This window comes from Aotus nancymaae, unplaced genomic scaffold (assembly GCF_030222135.1).
Source record: "Aotus nancymaae isolate 86718 unplaced genomic scaffold, 86718_ANA_hifiasm-v0.15.2.pri h1tg000016l, whole genome shotgun sequence".
Taxonomy (NCBI): domain Eukaryota; kingdom Metazoa; phylum Chordata; class Mammalia; order Primates; family Aotidae; genus Aotus; species Aotus nancymaae.
In genome coordinates, this window is record NW_026988428.1 from 56,518,894 (window position 1) to 56,538,807 (window position 19,914).

A 19,914-nucleotide genomic window follows, 5' to 3' on the forward strand; every position below is an offset into this window, starting at 1 on the left:
TGTTAAGTCAGAGTGCATGACTCCTCTCTCAGCACTGGGCAATGGCTTCCCCTTTCTCTTAGAATCCAAAGTTAACGACTTGCAAGGCCCTCTGACATCCCTACTCCTGACTTCACGTATACCCCATTACCTGCTGATCTCTTTTTCTTCTCCCTTTGTTCTCTCAGTTCCAGCCCCCTGGCTTCCTTGGTGTTCCTACAATCCTCTAGCAATGGCTTCCCCTTTCTCTTAGAATCCAAAGTTAACGACTTGCAAGGCCCTCTGACATCCCTACTCCTGACTTCACGTATACCCCATTACCTGCTGATCTCTTTTTCTTCTCCCTTTGTTCTCTCAGTTCCAGCCCCCTGGCTTCCTTGGTGTTCCTACAATCCTCTAGCACACCCGGCCACTCCCTCGGGGCTCTTGCTCCAGTTGTTTACCTGGAAGCTGCTTCCCCAGATATGCATGTGGCTAAAGTCCCCACCTGTGAGTTTCGCTCAAGTGTTCTCTCTCACAGAGCTGCCCTCCCTGACACCTATTTAATATGGGTGTCATATGGCCTCAACCCCACCATTCCTCATCCACCTTTTCTTTTCTCCATAGCCTTTTCACCTTAACATACTAATCATTTATTTTTAAATTTTTTTTCCTTCGACTCTGAAGGAAAACAAAGGTAAGGACCTTTGTTTCATTCACTGATGTATTCTAATCATGTAAAATAGTGCCTAGCATGTAGGTGTTCAGAAAAAAATATTTCCTTGCATAGAATATTCTGAAAGCCTGAGCAGAACACTATATTCAACATTGTAGAGTAACAGGCAATTTGAGTTACTAAAACCAAGGGTTTTTTCCAATGCGTATATGTACATACACTTATTATTTCTAAACGTTATACAAATACCTACTTATATTGTCATTTTCTGATACATTCATTAATCTTCCTGAATATAGAACTCTTCTGCCTACAAATACACTTTTCATGATTAGAAGTTACTTTGTGTCTTTGTATATCACAAATGTTTACTAAGCATCTACTATATTCTAGGATTATGCTAGATGCTAGAAGAATGAAAGTTAATTAAGAAGTGACCCCCATCCTCAAGAAGGTCACAGTTTAACTTGGAAGGATCTTTCTGAACTAAAGCCTTATGAGGAACATGAAGTTCCAGTACATAGACATGGAGGCTCTGCCAAAAAACTAAAGGAAGTGGGTTTTGTACATTAGTGGACCTTGTATTTTTAATTTTGCCTAACTTACCATGTTTGGGAAAGTGCAGAGTTATTTACTCTTTTAAGAAATCTTACATAATATCCAGTAATGGAAAAAAAGTATACAGAATGAGAATTGCTTAAACTACCTTTGCACTAAACTGATCACCTGTGGATATGTTCCATTTGTCAATATGAAGATCATACTACAGGCTTATTTGCTTAGGGAAAATGATTAAACTTAAGAGAACCCTGGATTTCTGGTCTTTTCATCTATTTCTAAGTATAATACTGTATAAGTGAATATATAAAACGCAGTTATATAATATTAAATTATTTAACACTTGCTAATATTTTAAATGTCCCATTAAATTTGGAAAGGTTCATTCTTACCTTATTGTTTATAATAACATAAAAATGAGAGTGTCTAGTAGGAAAGATATTCAGTCCAGCTTCTTTCAAAGCAATAATGAAAGGAATAGGAGTCATCCATTTCCCTTCCAAAATAGAGACGTGTTTCTTGTCTCTTAGTTTGATTGAAGATAACATGCAGAGGTTTTCCTAGTTTAAATAAGAAAAAAGAAGCTTTTATGTAAATTTTAAAAATCATTAATTCAGTCTTATTCCAGGTGCAGCCTTTAGATGCTTTATACATTTTAAAAAATCATCTATCACCCTATATTAGAAGGAATGCAGGGCATTCTTAGGCCTCATCTGAATGCTCTGACACAAAGTCCCCATGTTACACTGAGCAGTTTACTCTTTTTGGGCTTCATCAGAACAATCAAGGAAATGGACTAAAGTATCTCTCAAGTTTCCTATTTTATAAGTTATAAGAATACGTGTATGTTCACAATGAATTAAAATAGTTATTAGATAACAATTATGATTGAACTTTTAGGGATCATTCTTTTCACACCTGTAAAAGTTAACATAATGAGGCAGTTTTAAAGTCTGGCAAAGTGACAGTTTGAAGGTGTATAGAATTCACATCTTATTTTCTTTTTATGTTAATATATTTCATTTAACCCAATATATCTAAAATATTTCAATATGTAATCAGTTTAGAAATTACTAACGAGAGTTTACATTCTTCATACCAAGCACTCAAAATTTGTGTTTATTTTACAGTTAGAGCATGTACTAATTTGGACTAGTCACATGCAGTAGCTACATACGGCTGGTAGCTGTCTAATGCGGTAGCATTAGACAGCACAGATCCACTAACCTGAAAAACGCACACTGAGCAGTCTTGGGTATTTCAATTGTCATATTCATAAGTGAACATTGTGAAGGTGCTTGTATTTTTCCCATGAGTCTAGAGGAAGAGTCTTTGCACGGGGGTCGTCAGGGCTGCTGGAATGGTGCAGGGAAGCCTGAAAGGAGGCTCTAGCAATACAATCCCCTTACACAATCTCAGAAAGGTTACTTAACCTCCTAACCTCTATGGGCCTTAGTTTTTCTCTATATAAAATGGGAGGATAGACCAGAAGCATTTTAAGGGCACTTGCAGCACTGATGATTCTGAGGCTCTCCATCTCCCATCTCATCTAGTTTTAAAAGCAAAGTTTAATAATATTCTAGGCTTTCTGAATTCATGAGGAATTCCGACCTATCTCTCTTTTTAAAAACAAGATATATTTTACATACCATAAAATCCACCTATTTCAAGTGTATAATTCAAAGATTTTTAGTAACTTTACAGAGTGGTACATCTATCACCATAAATCCCCTTCATCCTTCCCAATAAGATCCCTTATCTCATTTATAGTTAATCCCCATCTACCCTCAGCCCCAGGTAACCACTAATCTACTTTTGTCTCTATACATTTCAGCCTATGTAAATTCTTTTTTTTGTTTTTGAGACAGAGTTTTACTCTGTTGTCCAGGCTGGAGTACAGTGGTGCAATCTCAGCTCACTGCAACCTCCACCTCCTGGGTTCAAGTGATTCTCCTGACTCGGCCTCCTGAGGAGCTGAGATTACCAGCATGTGTCACCACGCCCAGCTAATTTTTGTATTTTTAGTAGATGCGGGGTTTCACCATGTTGGCCAGGCTGGTCTCAAACTCCTAACCTCAGGTGATCCACCAGCCTTGGCCTCCCAAAGTGCTGGGATTGCAGGTGTGAGCCACCACGCCCGGCCCAGGCTATGTAATTTCTGACTGATGAGCAATAGCGGATTATTCATAGAGAAACCAACCTCAAAAGAGATTTCTAATGGCTGGATGATAAAAATCAGGTAGCCCCTTTAGGATGGATCAAAAACTCTAAAATTTGGCCAGGTGCGGTGGCTCACGCTTGTAATCCCAGCACTTTGGGAGGCCAAGGAGGGCAGATCATGAGGTCAGGAGATCGAGACCATCCTGGCCAACATGATGAAACCTGTCTCTACTAAAAATACAAAAATTAGCTGGGTGTGCTGGCGCTCACCTGTAGTCCCAGCTACTCGGGAGGCTGAGGCAGGAGAATTGCTTGAACCCAGGAGGTGGAGGTTGCAGTGAGCCAAGATTGCACCACTGTACTCCAGTCTGGCACCTGGTGATGGAGCGAGACTGTCTCAAAAAAAAAAAAAAACACCCTAAAATTCATACTGCAACCAGACTCGTCGGTTCATCAGTTGATCTATCCTTTGTAACTTTAGGGTACAAGTTTGAGTTTGAGCTTTGCTACTTACATGTTATTGCCTATTTAATTATTAAATATTTCATTTGGAAATATAGCTGAAGGTACATTTTCAATGTCATTATAAGACATTTATATTTCAATATATAAATCAGCAGCCATTGATTGCTTTGACAAACTAGTATATCCATCAAAATGGTTTACCTTTGATATGACAATATGTAACAGCTGTAATAATTACTCACCTTAATTTGTATTTGAATCTCAGTAAATACCGTAGTCACAGTTAAAAGTACTTTATTTACATCAAGTGGTCTTAGTTCCCATGACTGGTATGGCATGTTAATATGAGCATCTTGAATCAAGGTAAGAGGGCCAAAGGTTTCCAGGCTGAATGTTACAAGTCTTTCTTTTGGTTTGTAGAATACATTGCTGATGCCATCAGTTCTCCAATGTTTACCTTTATAATTAATGAAGAAAGTGATACTAGTTTCATTTTTTTCCTATAAAAAAGATGAATCACCGAAAAAATTGCTTTATGTGTAAATTGATCTTTCATATTTAGAATAGGATCTCAAAAGGCGGCCAACTTTGCTGAGAGATTTCCCCTGCCTACAGGATCAAGTCCCACCTCCTCAGCATGGTAAGACATTCAGAATGAAGCTCTGACTCACTTTATTGGCTCCACTCCTTGCCACTTCTCAAGGAAAAAAGTTTTTCTGTTTTCAACCTAACTTTTTTCTCTCTCTAACAACACTGCATGTCTACCTCTAGGACTCTGCTATACAATTCTTTCCTCCTACAGGACTCTTCGCTAATCTTTCAGACACATTCTCTTCACCTGTTTTTTTTTTTTTTTTTTTTTTTTTTGAGACAAAGTCTTGCTCTGTCACCCAGGCTAGAGTGCAATGGCACGATCTCAGCTCACTGAAACCTCCACCTCCAGGTTCAAGCGATTCTCCTGCATCAGCCTTCTAAGTAGCTGGGATTACAAGTGCCAGCTACTGTGCCCAGCTAATTTTTGTATTTTTAGTAGAGACAGGGTTTCACCACCTTGGCCAGGCTGGTCTCGAACTCCTGACCTCGTGATCCACCTGCCTCGGATTCCCAAAGTGCTGGGATTACAGGCATGAGTCACCACACCTGGCCTCATCTTTGCTTTAAAATGACTTCAAAATTCATGTGTTTTATGTATATAATTCAATTATCTTTAGTAAATTTACCCAGTTGTGCAACCGTCACCACAATCCAGTTTTACAACATTTTTGTCCCCACATTAAGATCCTAATGTTCATTTACAGTTAATTCCATTCCCACCTCCAGCCCCAGGCAACGATTAATGTACTTCCTGTCTTTAAAGATGTGCCTTTTTCAGACTTTTCACACAGATCCAATAATCTTATACGTGGTCTTTTGTGCCTCTTTGAACTTAATAATAAAACACAACCTAATTTAAAAGTGGGTAAAATGATTTGAATAAACATCTCATCAAAGAAGAGATGAAAGGCTAGTAAGTACTAAAAAGATGATCAATATTATTAGTAATTAGGAAAATAAGTTAAAACCACAGTGGGATATTACTTCATAACCACTAGAATGGCTATAATCAAAAAGATAAATAACAAATGTTGTGAACAAACAAGAAACCTCATATACTGCTGGCAGATATGTAAAATGGTACAACTACTGTTAAAAACAATTTGGCAGTTTCTTTGAAAGTTAAATATAAACTCAGCACTCAACCCAGCAATTCTACTTCTAGGTGCATACCTAACATAACTGAAAACATGTCCACACAGAGACTTGCATGCAAATGTTCTCTTCATCTTTGAGACCCTTGTTCAATATTCCATCCCGTGAGATACCTTCCTTTACACTAAAGATTGAGCCATCCCTGTCATGCTCTAGAGAGCCCTTTACACCTATGCTAGTACCCCACTATGATGTATTACAATATGGTGTTTTCCTGTCTGCTTCTCCTACAATTTTGAAACTCCCAGAGGAAGAAACTATGCCTCATTTACCTCTGTATTCCTTTTTTGGGGGGTTGGTGTGGGGGTCATCTTTATAGGACAAATAAATGAACCATTTTCTTCCCAGACCCACTCTCCATTTCCACTTAGTTCTCTCTTTCCTGTTCTCAACTGGAGGGTTCTGTGGACTAGTTTTTACTCTTAAATTTCATATAATAAATAAATTACATTCACAAACTTATTTTTAATTTCTCTTTCTGTCTCTACATTAACAAATCATTTTAATTTGTAAGGTAAAATGTTATTACCTATAAATAAATTCTCCAAATTTCTTATATTTCTGGACAAAAAGTTTTCCACAGTTTAAAAATTACTAGAGTGGTAAATTACTGCTGTCTAATTACTGAAGTTACAGAGTAAAATTTTGCATGAGTTTATTTCCCTGAATTGTGTGGAATAATTTACGTTGTCTGATTTTAATTTTGTGGGAATCGTTTTTTTTTTTTTTTTTTTTTTTTTTCAGATGGAGTTTCACTCTTGTCGCCCAGACTGGAGTGCAATGGCGCGATCTCGGCTCACTGCTACCTCCGCCTGCTGGGTTCAAGTGATTTTCTTGCCTCAGACTCCGGAGTAGCTAGGATTACAAGCACGTGACACCACACCCAGCTAATTTGCTTTTAGTAGAGACGAGGTTTCGCCATCTTGGCCAGGCTGGTCTTGAACTCCTGATCTCAGGTGATCCACCCTCCTCAGCTCCCAAAGTGCTGGGATTACAGATGTGAGCTACCGTGCCTGGTCGTGTGAATAATTTTTAATGTGACAAATACTTAGGAATATTGCCATTAAAGTGACACCTCTGAAACAATATCAAAAGAGATACTCATTTTGATGTATCTTATAGTTTAATATGTTAGAATTTACTGGGTTTTTTAACTTATTTTTTATTTTTAGAGACAGAGTCGCACTCTGTCACCCACACTGGAGTGCTGGGACAAGATCACAGCTCACTGCAACCTTAACCTCCTGGGCTCAAGCGATACTCTCACCTCAGCCTCTGGGGTAGCTGGGACTGCAGGCACATGCCACCACACCTGACTAATTTTTGTATTTTTTGTGAGATGGGGTTTCTTCATGTTGCCTAGGCTGGTCTTGAACTCCTGAGCTCAAGTAATCTACCCACCTCAGCCTCCCAAAGTGCTAGGATTACAGGCATGAGCCATTGCGACTGGCCTACTGTTTTTAATACATAGACTATTTCTAGAATATAAATAACAACATCTGTAGGCCTGTCCATACAAACAAAAATGCAGAGCACTGGGGCATTCATTAAAAAATTTAAAATACCAAATATTTAAACTTCTTGGTATAAATTCCTAAATTCTCGGTTCCTAAATTTTCCATAACTAAATAAGTAGATTACGTAAGAGCTCTGTGCCTTAGTGATCTTATCTGTTCTCAGCTATCACCAAGTATATAAATCACTTCACCAATAGATGGATATAAAACAACCTTAAAAGCAAAGGCATTACTCCTCTCATCTAGGATCCTTAAAACTGCATACATTAACTCACAAGACCAAGATCTTTCAAAATTCAGCAAGCCTACTCCAAAGGAGGTATTTGTTAATGATTAACAAATCATTAGCTTATATCGCTGTAGATACTTCTAATTTTATTAATATTTAATTTTTGAATAACCAGTAATGTCCCATGGCTCAAAAATAAAACGTTATAAAAAGGTATACAGTGGCTAATTTTCCTCTTTCTCAGGTTTCCCATTTGCCGATTCCTCATCCTCAATACTTGTGTGCAACTTATAAATGATTAACATTGAAATAATCAAATATTAATCATCCAAATCTGAACTATTCGGTTATTTCAAAAGAGTAGACTTTTTATCTGTTTTTGATTTGCTAAACTATTTTGATATTTTCTCTTTTTTTCTCTCTTCTCTTTTTTTTTGAGACGGAGGGAGTCTCGCCCTGTTGTTGTAGTGCAGTGGCACAATCTCAGTTCACTGTAACCTCCACCTCCTGGATTCAGGCAATTCTCCTGCCTCAGCCTCCCAAGGAGCTGGGACGACAGGCATGTGCCACTACACCCCATTAATTTTTGTTTTTTGGTAGAGACGGGGTTTTGCTATGTTGGCCAGGCTGGTCTTGAACTCCTGACCTCAGGTGATCCACTTGCCTCGGCCCCCCAAAGTGCTGGGATCACAGGCATGAGCCACAGCGCCCGGCCTTATTTTGATATTTTCACTGATTTTTGCCTGTTTTGTTTTGTTTTGAGACAGAGTCTTGCTCTGTGGCCCAGGGTAGAGTGCGGTGGCGCCATCTTGGCTCACTGCAACCTCCACCTCCCAGGATCAGACTATTGTCCTGCCTCAGCCTGCGGAGTAGCAGGGATTACAGGTGTGCACCACCGCACCCTGATAGTTTTCTATTTTTAGTAGCGATGAAGTTCCACCATGTTGGCCAGGCTAATCTCAAACTCCTGACCTCGGGTGATCCACCAGCCTCGGCCTCCCAAAGTACAAGGATTGCAGGCATGAGCCACCATACCTGGCCTGGTTTTTTTTTTTTGTTTGTTTGTTTGAGAGAGACAGAGTCTCACTCTGTCACCCAGGATGGAGTGCAGTGGCGCCATGTCAGTTCATGGCAACCTCCGCTTCCTAGGTTCAAGCAATTCTTATGCCTCAGACTCCCAAGCAGCTGCAATTATAGGCAGGTACCACCATGCCCAACTAATTTTTTAAATTTTTTAGTAGAGAGATGGGGTTTCACCATGTTGCCCAGGCTGATCTTGAACTCCTGAGCTCAGGTGATCTACCCGCCTCAGCCTCCCAGAGTGCTGGGATTTACAGGCACAAGCATGCCCAGACTTTCACTTATTTTTAATAAACATAATGATACAATAATAAAGTAATAGTTCATAGACACTGGCAGATACTTTAGAAATAGTTAGAACACTCAGCAAATTTTAAACTCCAATCGCTATTCATTTCCATCAAGAACAAACAAAATGAGACCCTAGAATTGGCATAGAAATATGTAAGATAAGAAGCTCAGTTAGTACACTACACTTTCTGTTTCAACTTAAGGGTTTATTACCCCTTTTTTGATTACATAATTATAAAAGCTGTACCTTCAGCATCCCACCTGGCAACCATAGGATCCTCAAAAAAGATTACATTCTCATGAACCTCAAGTGTGACCTCTATAGGTGGGAAAGCATTTTCTGTCTCCAAGTCTTCTGTAGTTTCTGGAGGATATGTGTATTTCTGTAATCCTTCTTTGAGTATCTTTTAAAAATGACCAAAACAACATCAAGTTAGTTGACTGGTAACAGTGAAAAATGTAAATAGTACTGAATAAGCTATATAGTTATTTTTAATAAGCACTGCAGTTTGATCCCATTTATATACAGATTAACAAAATGTCACAACAAAATTTAAAAGATAAATGATTGATGAAAAAAGTTACTAAATATGAATGCACAGAATTTCCTATGGGCCAGATCGTGTGCTGGGGCTTCCTCATCATTTTATTCCTCCAAGCAATCCTAAATGCCTATATTTAACAGAGATGATAACTAAGACTTAGAAAAATCAAGTAACTTGAGAAAGATTGCAAAATGACTTCAAAGGGGCACCAGAACTCAAAAACTGGTCTATGGGGCCCTAAATCACATGCTCTAATACCATGCTAAGGGTGTGTAGGTAAAGAAAGAAACATAGACAACCTACTGAGAAGTATGGAAATGAACAGATGAAAGTGAATTCAGCAGACAGCAGATTTTTCTGGGATAAGAAGATTTGTGCATTATCTGAATGCAGCAGAGAAGGATCTAGGGAAGAATGGAAAATTTAAAAATATTAGAAAATAGAGGGAAAAATTGGATAGAGCAAGATTCTAGAGGAAAAGTTAGTGAAAAAGCCTAGAGAATGAGGAAAGCCTATGTTGCAGAAGAGAAAAATGGCTGTGAAGGAGGATTCTTTAGGTTCAAGAGGTGAGTATGAAGTGATCTCAGGACATTGTGACAAAAGTCAAGAACAACAGATCTTTAGATGGATTCTTGAAAACCCCAGCTCAGGCTGGGACCTTCCAATGGATAAAGAGTATATTAAAATTTTACTGGAGTGGGAGGTGATTAGGGCAATAACAGGGGGAAAACAGGTTGGAAAACACTTCTCAAATACAAGAATGAACCAAGGTCCTTAATGGATTTGATTGCGGATGACAAGTACCCAGTAATCTGTGTACATGTTGTGTTAGGGGAGACAATGAGAGAGGGTGAGAAGAAAAGAGACAGACAGACAGGAAGGGTGGGAGAGAGAAAGAGAGGAAGGAAGGAGCAGCCTATAACAACTTAACTGGATATATGTGGTAGCATTCTACAGGAAGCAAGCCACCACGAGGTTAAGTTAAAAATAAACCAAGTCAATAACAGCGCAAGTGTTACTACCTATAAACAGTGGCGAGAAACTCCTTGAAAGATGATCGATCTAACAACTGTTATCATCAATAACTTTACCGCTCAAAGTGCGGTCAGTGCATCAGCAGCATTGGCATCATGTGGACTGGTGATTTTCAAACTGCAATGTGCATATGAATCACCTGGGGATCTTGTTCAACTGCAGATTCAGTAGCTCTGAGGTGCAGCCCAAAATTATGCATTTCTTGCATGTTCCCAGCTGACACTAATGTTGCTGGTACAATGCTATTGATTTAGGACCCCATTTGTATATTAAGGATTTAGACTAGTGATTTTCAAACTTTAGGGTGTGTTTTCCCAAAACACAGATGGTTAAGCCTTACCTCCGGGTTTCTGATTTAGTAAGTTTGAGGTGGGGCTCATTAATTTGCATTTCTAACAAATTCCCAGACGATGCCAGAGGATGCTGATGCCTCTGCTTGAGGGAACACATATTGACAACCACTGATTTGGACTAGAGTCCACAAGCTATGGTCCCTGGGAAATCCCACCCACCACCAATTTCTGTAAATAAAGTTTTATTGGAACATAGCTGTGCCCATTCGTTTACACACAGCAGTTTTAGCGATGCAATGGCAGAGTTGAGTAACTTCAACAGAGCTGGTAGGGATCTCAAAACTGAAAATATTTACCATCTGGCTTGTTACAGAAAATGCCAACCTCTGATCTATCAAGACTATTAATATTAAGGCTAAACTGGCACTAAGAAAACATAATGATGTAAATTTACAATAAAGTTAACATATATGAATTTTAGTATAAACTTCATATTATTTTAGATTCTTTTAGTATCTGATTCAAATTTTCAATACCAATACATTTAAGACAATTTAAAATTACATTTTTTCCTTTTTGCTTGTTTAGTAGGGTAAAGCTCATTAGATGCTAGATAATATGAAATAAAGTAAAAGTGTGAGCAATTATTTTACTTATAAGTTTTGATTCAAGAATCAACCTACTTCCATAATCATCCATCCCTTCACTCGTTTACACTGTGGAGGAAGCTCCAAAATATCCAAGTGGTATATTCCACCCAGAGTTGTGAACTGGCATAAATCCACCATGTTGTCTTCAAAGAATTCCGGCTTTTCAGACGCATTCTCTACCAGCAATAACTGTGCTAAAATTAATCAGATGAACAGTTTCCAAATAGATTACAACAGTTTTGTGTGTTCTTAGGAAAGAAATTTAAAAATTCTAATACTGGTAAAGGAAATGTCTATTCAAGGAGCTACTAAAATTTAGCAAAAATTGGTTAACTCAAATGATTCATAGAGCTGACCTTGGAAGTGGAAATAAAGCATGTGTTCTGGTGGAGTGTAGGGGAGGACTTCATTTTTACTTCATCTACTAACCCATGCATACAATAAGCAAGTGTTATTATTAAAATGAAAACAGGCTGGGGGTGGAGGTTCATGCCTGCAATTCCAGCACTTTGGAAGGCTGAGGTGGGTGAATCGCTTGAGCCTAGGAGTTTAAGACTAGCCTGGGCAACATAGCAAGACTCCATCTCTACAAATAATTTAAAAATTAGCCAGGTTGGTGGTGCATGACTATGGTCCCAGCTACTCAGGAGGCTGAGGTGGGAGAATTATTGGAGCCTGGGCTGTTGAGGCTACAGTGAGTCATAATCTGCACCACTACACTCCAGCCTGAGCAACAGAGCAAGACCTCATCTCAATTAAAAAAAAAAAAAAGAAGAAGAGGAGGAAGAAAGAAAAAGTGAAGGAGAAAAGCCCTGGACATTTCTAAACTATATCTAACTGCTATTTGCCAGGACGAGACTGAATGCAAACACTTGTAAATACCCAGCAGTGTTGAGAGATTTTCAGTTGTGGATGTGTACTTGTGAAAGTTCATTACAACATTGTAATAATAAAAAGTTAGATAAAACCTTACTGTCTATGAATAAGGATTTAAATAATGTTCTATTACTTGATGGAATTATACAACTACTTTAAAAAGTGAGGCTACCAAAGAATTCTTAGAATAATTAATATTCATTCGTATGAAATATATATTGTGTTGTATGTATGTAACATACTGTTAGGTGGGGAAAAAAGTAATCCTCAATAAAAATATTTGTATAATATAATCCCATGGTTTTATTAGAAATTAAGAGAAGGATAGATTGAGCAAAGAAATCTGTTAACCCTGTTATCTCAGAAAAGGGTTATGAAGAATTTTCACTTTAAATATATTTTTGCAATGTCTGAATTTTCTTAACAACGATCCTGTATTTCTTTTGTAAGAAGAAAATCTCAATAAAGTTGAATTCTTAAAATGTAATTTAGAATACCTGCTAAAATGGTTTCACTTAATACTTTCATCTCTAGTTCACATTTTATGGCTTCAGATTCTTCCTCAGCAGAACTCTAAAAAAAAAACCACAGACACATGGGTGTGATTGTCAGTGTCTACATAAGCACAGTCATTATCTTTCCGTTCCAGTCCTAACTTCAGATGCCTGGTACCTTAATTCTAGGGTCCAAAACCCCAAACTGACCTAAAAAGCAATACTTTAAAAAGCAATTAAAATAAGGGCACATCTCCACAAAACTTCACAAGAGCAAGAGGCTACCCGTTCAGATTCTCTGCTGAAAAGTCTCAAGTATAAAAGATGGAGATTAGAAAGCAATGCAAGCTATAAAAAATATTATTTATATTTGCATTTTGATTTTATCCAGGAGGTAGATTTTGCTTAAACTTGATAATCAGCTCTGATAGAGTCATCCCAAAGCCTGTTTTGGGTAAGTCTCTCAAGGAAATTAAAGATGTTGCACATCAAGTAATGTAGAAGATAGTACCTCACTGTACTCTAGTGCAGTAAAAAGAATCTAGACTTTATGTCTAAATCTGCCACTAACTTACCTTTCTGAGCGTATGACCTTGAGCCAATCATTTAACTATTTGAGCCTCAAATTCTTGATGTAACAGTAACATATTTAGTATTTAACCATGTACCAGACAAATAACACATCTTGCAAACAATCTGAAGAAGTAAGGAACCTGAAGCTGAGGGAGATAACTGTTTTAAGGGTAAAATAAGATAACGGAAGCAAAAGAATGTGAAGGACTAGATAAATGCAGTATTGCTAGTATAAAAATTGGGGGTAAGACTGCTGGCAAGATGGCCGAATAAGAACAGCTCAAGTGCACAGCTCCCAGTGAGAGTGACACAGAAGGCAGGTAATCTCCACATTTCCAACTGAGGTACCTGGTTCACCTCATTGGGACTGGTTAGACAGTGGGTGCAGGCCAAGGAGGGCAAGCCAAAGCAGGGTGGGGCATCACCTCACCCAGGAAGCGTAAGGGGCCAGGGAACTCCCACTTCTAGCTAAAGGAAGCCATTAGAGACTGTTCCCAGCACTCTGGCTCAGATGCTGCACTTTTCCCATGGTCTTCACAACCTGAAGACCAAGAGATTCCCTCCAGTGCCTATATCACCAGTGTCCTGGGTTTCCAGCACAAAACTGGGTGGCTCTTTGGGAAGACACCAAGCTAACTGCAGCAGTTTTTTTCCCTACCCCAGTGGTGCCTGGAATGCCAGTGAGACAGAACCACTCACTCCCCTGAAAAGGGGGACTGAAGCCAGGGAGCCAAGTGATCTGGCTTGGTGGGTCCCACCCCCATGAAGACCAGCAAGCTAAGATCCACTGGCTTGAAATTCTCACAACCAGCACAGCAGTCTGAGCTCAATCTGGGACATTCAAGCTTGGTGGGGGGAGAGGTGTCCACCATTGCAGAGGCTCGGGTAGGCAATTTTAACCTTGCCTGTGTAAACAAAGTCGCAAGTTTACACAGGAACTGGGCGGAGTCCACAGCAGCTCAGCAAGGCCTCTGTAGGCAGACTGTGTCACCAGATACCCTCCTCGCTGGGCAGGGCATCTCTGGAAAAAGGCAGCAGCCCATCAAGGACTTACAAATAAAGCCCCCACCTTCCTGGGACAGAGCACCTGGAAAAAGGGGCGGTTTTGGATACAGCTTTAACAGACTTAAACATCCCTGCCTAGAAGCTCTGAAGGGAGCAGCAGATCTCCCAGCACAGCATTCGAGCTCTGATAAGGGATAGACTGCCTCCTCAAGTGGCTCCCTGACCCCCATGTATCCTGACTGGGAGACACTTCCTAGCAGGAGCTGACAGACACCTCATACAGGAGAGGTCTGGCTGGCATCTGGCAGGTGCCCTTCTGGGAAGAAGCTACCAGAGGAAGAAACAGGCAACAATCTTTGCTGTTCTGTAGCCCCTGTTGGTTATTCCCAAGCAAGCTGGGTCTGGAGTGGACCTCCAGCAAACTCCAGCAGACCTGCAGCAGACGGGCCTGACTGTTAGAAGGAAAACTATCAAACAGAAATAGTTTCAACATCAACAGAAAGGACGTCCACTCGGAGACCCAATCCAAAGGTCACCAACTTCAAAGACCAAAGGTAGATAAACCCATGAAGATGGGAAGAAACCAGTGCAAAAAGGCTAAAAACTCCAAAAACCACAACGCTTCTTATCCTCCAAGGGATCACAACTCCTCACCAGCAAGGGAACAAAACTGGATGGAGTATCAGTTTGACAAATTGATAGAAGCAGGCATCAGAAAGTGGTTAATAAAATTCTCCGAGCTAAAGCAGCATGTTCTAACCCAATGCAAGGAAGCTAAGAACCTTGAAAAAACGTTAGACAAAATGCTAACTAGAATAACCAGCATAGAGAAGAACATAAATGACCTGATGAAGCTGAAAAACAGCATGAGAACTTCGTGAAACATACACAAGTTTCAATAGCTGAATCAATCAAGTGGAAGAAAGGAAATCAGCGATTGAAGATCAACTCAGTAAAATGAAGTAAGAAGGCAAGAATATAGAAAAAAGTGAAAAGATATGAACAAAGCCTCCAAGAAATATGGAATTATGTGAAAAAACCAAATCTACGTTTGATCAGTGTACCTGAAAGTGACGGGAAGAATGAAACCAAGTTGGAAAACACTATTCAGGATATTATCCAGGAGAACTTCCCAAAATGAGCAAGGCAGGCCAACATTCAAATTCAGGAAATACAGAGAACACCACAAAGATACTCCTCGAGAAGAGCAACCCCAAGACACATAATTGTCGGATTCACCAGGGTTGAAATGAAACAAAAAATGCTAAGGGCAGCCAGAGAGAAAGGTCGGGTTATCCACAAAGGGAAGCCCATCAGACTAACAGCAGATCTCTCTGCAGAAACCCTACAAGCCAGAAGAGAGTGGGGGCCAATATTCCACATCCTTAAAGAAAAGAATTTTCAACCCATAATTTCATATCCAGCCAAACTAAGCTTCATAAGGGAAGGAGAAATAAAAATCCTTTACAGACAAACAACTGCCGAGAGATTTTGTCACCACCAGGCCTGCCTTGTAAGAGCTACTGAAGGAAGCACTAAACATGGAAAGGAACTACCAGTACTAGGCACTGCAAAAACATACCAAATTGTAAAGACCAACGACACAATGAAGAAACTACATCAACGAACAGGCAAAACAACCAGTTAGCATCAAAATGGCAGGATCAAATTCACACATAACAATATTAACCTTAAATGTAAATGGGGTAAATGCCCCAATTAAAAGACATAGACTGGCAAATTGGATAGAGTCAAGACCCATCGGTGTGCTGTACTGAGGAGACCCATCTCACGCAAAGACACACATAGGCTCAAAATAAAGGGATGGAGGAAGATTTACCAAGCAAATGGAGAGCAAAAAAAAAAAAAAAAAAAAAAAAGCCAGGGTTACAATCCTAGACTCTGATAAAACAGGCTTTAAACCAACAAAGATCAAAAGAGACAAAGAAGCGCATTACATAATGGTAAAGGGATCAATGCAACAAGAAGAGCTAACTATCCTAAATATATATGCACCCAATACAAGAGCACCCGGATATATAAAGCAAGTTCTTAATGACCTACAAAGAGGCTTAGACTCCCACACAATAATAGTGGGAGATTTCAACACCCCACTTTCAATATTAGACAAATCAATGAGACAGAAAATTAACAATGATATCCAGGTCTTGAACTCAGATCTGGACCAAGTAGATCTAATAGATATCTGTGGAACTCTCCACGCCAAATCCACAGAATATATATTCTTCTCAGCACCACATCACACTTATTCTAAAATTGACCACGTAATTGGAAGTAAAGCACTCCTCAGCAAATGCAAAAGAATGGAAATCATAACAAACAGTCTCTCAGACCACAGTGCAATCAAATTAGAACTCAGAATTAAGACACTCACTCAAAACTGCACAACTACATGGAAACTGAACAACCTACTCCTGAATGACTACTGGATAAATAAGTAAATGAAGGCAGAAATAAAGATGTTCTTTAAAACCAATGAGAACAAAGACACAACGTACCAGAATCTCTGGGACACATTTAAAGCAGTGTCTAGAGGGAAATTTATAGCACTAAATGCCCACAAGAGAAACGAGGAAAGATCTAAAATCGACACCCTAATGTCATGATTAAAAGAACTAGAGGAGCAAGATCAAACAAATTCAAAAGCTAGCAGAAGACAAGAAATAACTAAGATCAGAGCAGAACTAAAGGTGATAGAGACATGAAAAACCCTTCAAAAAATCAATTAATCCAGGAGCTGGTTTTTTGAAAAGATCAACAAAATAGACCACTAGTCAGACTAATAAAGAAGAAAAAAGAGAAGAATCAAATAGATGTAATAAAAAATGATAAAGGAGATATCACCACCAATCCCACAGAAATACAAACTACCATCAGAGAATACTATAAACACTTCTATGCAAATAAACCAGTAAATCTAGAAGAAATGCATAAATTCCTGGACACTTACACCTTCCCAAGACTAAACCAGGAAGAAGTTGAATCCCTGAATAGACCAATAACAAGTTCTGAAATTGAGGCAGCAATTAATAGCCTACCAACCAAAAAAAGTCCAGGACCAGACGGGTTTGCAGCCAAATTCTACCAGAGGTACAAAGAGGAGCTGGTACCATTCCTTCTGAAACTATTCCAAACAACAGAAAAAGAGGAAGTCTTCCCTAACTCGTTTTATGAGACCAACATCAACCTGATACCAAACCTGGCAGACACACAGGTAAAAAAGAAAATTTCAGGCCAATATCCATGATGAACATTGACGCAAAAATCCTCAATAAAATACTGGCAAATCAAATCCAACAGCACATCAAAAAGCTTATCCATTGCAATCAAATTGGCTTCATCCCTGGGATGCAAGGCTGGTTCAACATACACAAATCAATAAATGTGACCCATCACATAAACAGAACCAAAGACAAAAACCACATGATTATCTCAAGAGATGCAGAGAAGGCCTTTGACAAAATTAAACAGCCCTTTATGCTAAAAACTCTCAATAAACTAGGTATTGATGGAATGTACCTCAGAATAATAAGAGCTATTTATGACAAACCTACAGTCAATATCATACTAAATGGGCAAAAACTAGAAGCATTCCCTCTGAAAACCGGCACAAGACAAGGATGCCCTCTCTCACCACTCCTATTCAACATAATATTGAAAGTTCTTGCCAGGACAATCAGGCAAGAAAAAGAAATAAAGCGTATTCAATTAGGAAAAGAGGAAGTCAAATTGTCTCTATTTACAGATGACATGATTGTATATTTAGAAGACCCCATCGCCTCAGCCCCAAATCTCCTTAAGCTGATAAGCAACTTCAGCAAAGTCTCGGGATACAAAATTAATGTGCAGAAAACACAAGCATGCCTATACACCAATAACACACAAACAGCCAAATCATGAGCGAACTCCCATTCATAAATGCTACAAAGAGAATAAAATATGAATACAACTAACAAGGGATATGAAGGACCTCTTCAAGGAGAACAAAAAATCACTGCTCAAGGAAATAAGAGAGGACACAAACAGATGGAAAAACATTCCATGCTCATGGTCAGGAAAAATCAGTATCGAGAAAATGGCCACACTGCCCAAAGTAATTTGTAAATTCAATGCTATCCCCATCAAGCTACCACTGACTTTTTCACAGAATTGGAAAAAAACACCTTAAAATTTCATATGGAACCAAAAGAGAGCCTGCATAGCCAAGATAATCCTAAGCCAAAAAAAAAAAAACATAAAAAACGAAAAACCCAAGCTGGAGGCATCACACTACCTAACTTCAAACTTTACTACAAGGCTACGGTAATCAAAACGCATGATACGGGTACCAAAACGGATATATAGACCAATGGAACAGAGCAGAGGCCTCAGAAGTAACGCCACTCATCTATAACCATCTGATCTGTGACAAACCTGACAAAAACAAACAATGGGGAAAGGATTTCCTATTTAATAAATGGTGTTAGGAAAACTGGCTAGCCATATGCAGAAAGCTGAAACTGGATCCTTTCCTTACACCTTACACAAAAAGTAACTCCAGATGGATTACAGATTTAAACATAAGACCTAACAGTATAAAAACCCTATAAGAAAACCTAGACAATACAATTCAGGACATAGGCATGGTCAAGGACTTCATGACTAAAACACCAAAAGCAATGGCAACAAAAGCCAAAACAGACAAATCAGATCTAATTAAACTAAAGAGCTTCTGCACAGCAAAATAAACTATTCATTAGAGTGAAACAGCAACCAACAGAATGGGAAAATTTTTTTTTGCAATCTACCCATCTGACAAAGAGCTAATATCCAGAATCTATGAAGAACTTAAACACATTTACAAGAAAAAAGTAACCCTGTCCAAAAGTGGGTGAAGGATATGAATAGATACTTCTCAAAAGAAGACATTTATGCAGCCAACAAACATGAAAAAATGCTCATCATCACTGGTCATTAGAGAAATGCAAATCAAAACTATATTGAGATACCATCTCACGCCAGTTAGAATGGCGATCATTAAAAAATCTGGAGACAACAGATGCTAGAGAAGATGTGGAGAAATAGGAATGCTTTTACACTGTTGGTGGGAGTGTAAATTAGTTCAACCATTGTGGAAGATAGCATAGAAATTCCTCAAGGATCTAGAACTAGAAATACCATTTGACCTGGCAATCCCATTACTGGATATATACCCAGAAGATTATAAATCATTCTGTTATAAAGACACATGCACACGTATGTTTATTGTAGCACTGTTCACAATAGCAAAGACTTGGAACCAACCCAAATGCTCATCAATGATAGACTGGATAAAGAAAATGTGGCATGCATATATATATGGAATACTATGCAGCCATAAAAAAGGATGAGTTCATGTCCTTTGTAGGGACATGAATAAAGCTGGAAACCATCATTCTCAGCAAACTGACACAAGAACAGAAAACCAAACACCACATGTTCTCAATCATAAGTGGGTGTTGAACAATGAGAACATACGGAGGCAAGAAGGAGAACATCAAACACCGGGGCCTGTCAGGGGGTGGGGAGTTGGGGAAGGGATAGCAGGGGGTGGGGATATAGGAGAGGGATAGCATTAGGAGAAATACCTAATGTAGATGATGGGGTGATGGATGCAGCAAATCACCTATGTAACCAATCTGCACGTTCTGCACAAGTACCCCAGAACTTAAAGTATATTTAAAAAATGGGGGGTGTATGTGTGCGTGTGCTAATACTTGC

General features: G+C 39.0%; 1 protein-coding gene across 2 annotated transcripts in view; it reads right to left on the reverse strand.

Moving 5' to 3' along the window:
• Positions 1-19,914, reverse strand: part of DNAI7 (dynein axonemal intermediate chain 7) — an 88,348-nt gene that overhangs the window by 1,785 nt on the left and 66,649 nt on the right. For both annotated transcript variants that reach the window (XM_064377361.1, XM_012457158.2), the window contains exons 9-13: positions 12,580-12,655; positions 11,240-11,400; positions 8,931-9,087; positions 4,060-4,274; positions 1,585-1,752 (exon numbers count right to left, since the gene is read on the reverse strand). In XM_064377361.1, the coding sequence (XP_064233431.1) occupies positions 1,585-1,752; positions 4,060-4,274; positions 8,931-9,087; positions 11,240-11,400; positions 12,580-12,655 (777 nt within the window). The remainder of the gene's footprint in view (positions 1-1,584; positions 1,753-4,059; positions 4,275-8,930; positions 9,088-11,239; positions 11,401-12,579; positions 12,656-19,914) is intronic.